Genomic DNA, 3,897 nt, shown 5'->3' on the forward strand with positions numbered 1-3,897 from the left:
TGATTGCCACACAACATCCATCACTTGCCTCCTCAACAAAATACCTCAGGAAGCAAGCTTTGAGCCAAAAAAAAAAAAAGGAAAGAAGGATTCTCACACCACCCCGTGGCTCAAAGATTGCTTGAAATGAAGCATAAGTGGTGCATAAGTAACTTTCCATGGTGGTGAGGAAAAGAAAAGGGAGAAAATAAAAAGCAAAGAAGCAGGAGGGAAGGAGGAGGGGGGAGAAGGGGAAGATAATCGTTACACAATTACTACAAAAGATTTCTTGGGCTTGGTTACAAATGTTGCCCTGATCTGTTGGACTTGTCCATCATCAGTTGAAGTAGTTACAAAGTACATGGAGGATACAACACGTTGTATAAGTTGAATAAAACATGGAATCATACAAGGTACAAACATAAGAGTTGCAACAACACACAGTAGATAAAACAGGATACGTTTGACCCATGGGACACCTGGAAGCCAGGAAAAGAAATCAACATCCAGGCTTTTCCAGGTTTGGACAGGAACATGGGCTATTTTCCGTATACCCTGGTCAATTTGTTTAACAACTTTACCATTATCATCAATCTTTAGACAACAATTAGAATCATTCAGTTTGCCACAGACACCACTCGGTGATACCTCAGGAGTGGTGACATGAATGTTACATGATGAATTAAAGGTAGAAAGTGAAAAGAGACAACCATACATTTGGCAATAACCAATAATAAAAAATAAATAGGTAAAACAAACTTAGGTATTTGTGTCAGCTGCTTTCCCCACCCAGGAACTCCCAGTGTAAGCCAGGATGCAGATGGGAATTCTTCAGTAGAGGTTGTGGTGTTTATGAATAGCCATACAATATTACACTTCAGTTAATTCACTAAAAGTGTATCTATTCTAATTTGACAATATGTGGACTTGCCATGTAATGTTTACTAAGACAATTTAGTGTCTCAAGAACTTTACACTTGAGCATTTCCAAAGCAATTCAAATGCTGAGAGATATAAATATTAGTTTGGCAAGTTCAAGTATTGTTACAGTCCACAGAACATTTCACAGGATAGTGTGTGCAGGATACCCCCACAGTACAAACCATCAAAGAGGGGTAATCCCAGAAACATACACTTCTCTTTTAAAACTTAGGCACTTTCCAACAACCATGTTTTGGATGGAACTCCTAGACTGATGTGACACTGAAAAGCATCAGTGCAAAAGGCTTTCTGATAGATTTCTTTTGTGACCACATCTGATAGATATTAGATGGGTCCCTTGATTCATTTCCCAGTTTGTTAGGAATTTGGAAACACTGTGGAGGAGTTACATGCAAATCATAATCAGTTTGGTAAAAAAGGGGTGAAAGAAGGGGTCAAAAGAAATGGCATCACTGTGCAGGGAGTACCAGTAAGCCAGGATGACCTGTAAAAACCCTGAACCCAGTTGTGAAGTTTAACAGATCCAAGGACTGATACCAATCACCACCCACACCCACAAAACATAACACTATTGCAACCAAAAAATGTAATCAAGAGGTACATTCAGTGTTCTAGCATGATCAAATCTTCAGTATTTCTGTCACAAAATACAAATAGTTAAAATCAGCTATTAGCCTTTTTGTGCTCTGTCAAGGTCCCACGGGGATCTTCTGTAAAATAAAACAAGACACCGACTTGCCCTTTTTGGGCTTTGTTAATATGGTTAAAAAATGAGGGAACAATCCAGCAAGTGTTGATTTCATATTCCTTTTTCAGGGTATCTTTAGCCTTCCAAAGATATTTGTTAAGGGATCCTGTTAAGGTTAGGGAAACTGGCCTCAGGTTAGCTGAGTCAATCGACACAGTCTGGCCAGGGAAGTAATAGAGTTTCCCTGGCTTATCAGCCACTGGATCGTGATTCACAGGGGTAAGTGGCAAGAGTGGTGGGGCCTTTGGACAGAAGGTGTTAAATCGAGGATCTTGTTTCCCTTTGTTGTGAGCTTTCTAATGCATCCACCCTTCATCGCCCACACCCCGCTCACTTGGGAGGGGCGAAGACATCAGTTTTCTAATGGCTTGGATAGCCATTCAGGTTCCCTGGGAGAGACCCTAGGACCTGGGGTTTTGCTTTCCTCAAGATTCTGGAGCTTTTGTTCTGGCCACCAGTTAACTAATTTCTCTAACCTGACAGTGGGCAATCCATTCATCAAATCTCGTGGAACACCCTTTTGCCAGCCCAGTGTCCAGAGACAATTACGTTTATGATCAATATTTCTCCTACCTGTTTTTACTGACAGTGAGACCCTTCCAGTCCCACTGAGCTTTGGGCTAGGAGGCCTGGGGGCAAGGCTGACTGCTGCAAGTCTTACTTCTCTTGGCTCAAATTTAGTGGAGGAAGAAACCACTGGCCCATATTTCCTTCCATAGTTAATTAACTCTTGGGCAACTTCTCCCCACGTCCACACTTTGTTTCCTGACTGCAGATGGTTGGGGGTTACAGTTCCTTCTAACACTGGCTGGGTTCTCTCTCCCTGAGACATTACCTGTATTTTTCCTTGCAGTTGTATACCTATAGGTTTTACCGACTCTGGAAGCCCCCTAATTAAAGCAGTCATTCTCTCAGGATCAACAGGCATCATCATAGGTGATTCATGGTGTGGCTGCAGCTTTCTATCATACATCATTTGGAGACACGCAGCCTTTTGAACACTCTCTACTAACTGATCAACTGTTCCAGTAATGGCAAGAGGGTCTCCCCTTTCTAAAGGGTTGAGACCACCTGCCCAATAGGCAGCCCTTTGCGTTAATGACCAGGGAGCACGATTGTTACCAGTAGTTAAAAATACTCCTGGTCCCCAATAACCTTCTGCTTCCTTTTCTGTTAACCGAATCTGGTCGCCACCAGTGAGGCTAACCCTCCATATGTATTCTGTCTCTGATTCCCTTGGAGAGCGGCTGAAATCTTTCTTCAATTTCGCTAGTTTAGTGGCTGAGAAGGGAATTTCTTTAACATTCATTTGAGGATCTAGATCCTCACTGTTATCGAATGTGTATTCTGTTTTTATCAAAGGACGCAATGGGGCTATTGGAGTTTCTAATTTATCTAGCCTTTCCTTCATTCCTGGTAGTTCCACTTGAGGAAAAGTTTTTTCTCGAGGCAAACTATGGGTGACGGTATGGCTGGCATGCTTACACGTTAGCAGTTCCTTAAAAGCCATTTGCAACAAAGCCGAATTACGTTTCTCTCTTTCTAATTGTTCCTCGAGATTAACTATTTGATTCTGCAGAGTTTTTACCAATTCTTCTGTAACTTTAACCGATTCCTGCAGTGCTTGTATGGTTTGGAGTTCTGCCGAATGCTTTTCATCTCGAAACTCCACGGCAGCTTTTAAAGCAGCCCCGAGTACGGCACAAATAAACGACTTTCCTTTTCCAGCTCGTGTACGAGCTTCATTCTGTAAGACACTAATGAGGTCCGAAACACTCTGCAAATTATGCCAATTTTGGCGTGCCCAGTCCACCCCTGACAAAGAGAGACGAGCACCATGCTTTTCTAAAAGGTCAAATAACACATCTTCACTTTTCATACTGGCATTACTGTCGCTCATTTTTTCAATACAATGAAAGACCAACACTAAGGGAGGAGGAGGTACACGTATTCAAAAGCTCAGTTACTCCTCACCGTTCCTCCCAGGGAGATACACCACACCTAAACAAATGCAAATGCTCCAATAACGCCTCCCTTTTGTTGACGGGAGCACAAAAAATGTGAAGCTAAAGCAACGCTTTCTAGGTTTCAATAGAGTAAATAAACTTTCTTGGAGAGGCACACACGTTTAAGTAACAAAATATCACTTCCTCACTTCCCCAAGAGGCGCGTGCACGCAGACACACACACACACACACACACACACACAAAAAAAAAAAAAAAAAAAA

General features: G+C 42.1%; 1 protein-coding gene across 1 annotated transcript; it reads right to left on the bottom strand.

Annotated features, from left to right (window-relative positions):
• Positions 1–35: 35 nt before the first annotated feature.
• On the bottom strand, positions 36–3,885 carry LOC122193958. The gene has a single exon (XM_042894871.1). The coding sequence runs from the start codon at positions 3,567–3,569 to the stop codon at positions 2,022–2,024; it is 1,548 nt and encodes a 515-aa protein (XP_042750805.1). The 5' UTR covers positions 3,570–3,885; the 3' UTR covers positions 36–2,021.
• Between the last annotated feature and the right edge of the window lie 12 nt (positions 3,886–3,897).

The sequence above is a fragment of the Lagopus leucura genome, unplaced genomic scaffold (assembly GCF_019238085.1).
Source record: "Lagopus leucura isolate 7727_CA_CO unplaced genomic scaffold, USGS_WTPT01 27962-0_obj-0_obj, whole genome shotgun sequence".
Classification (NCBI taxonomy): domain Eukaryota; kingdom Metazoa; phylum Chordata; class Aves; order Galliformes; family Phasianidae; genus Lagopus; species Lagopus leucura.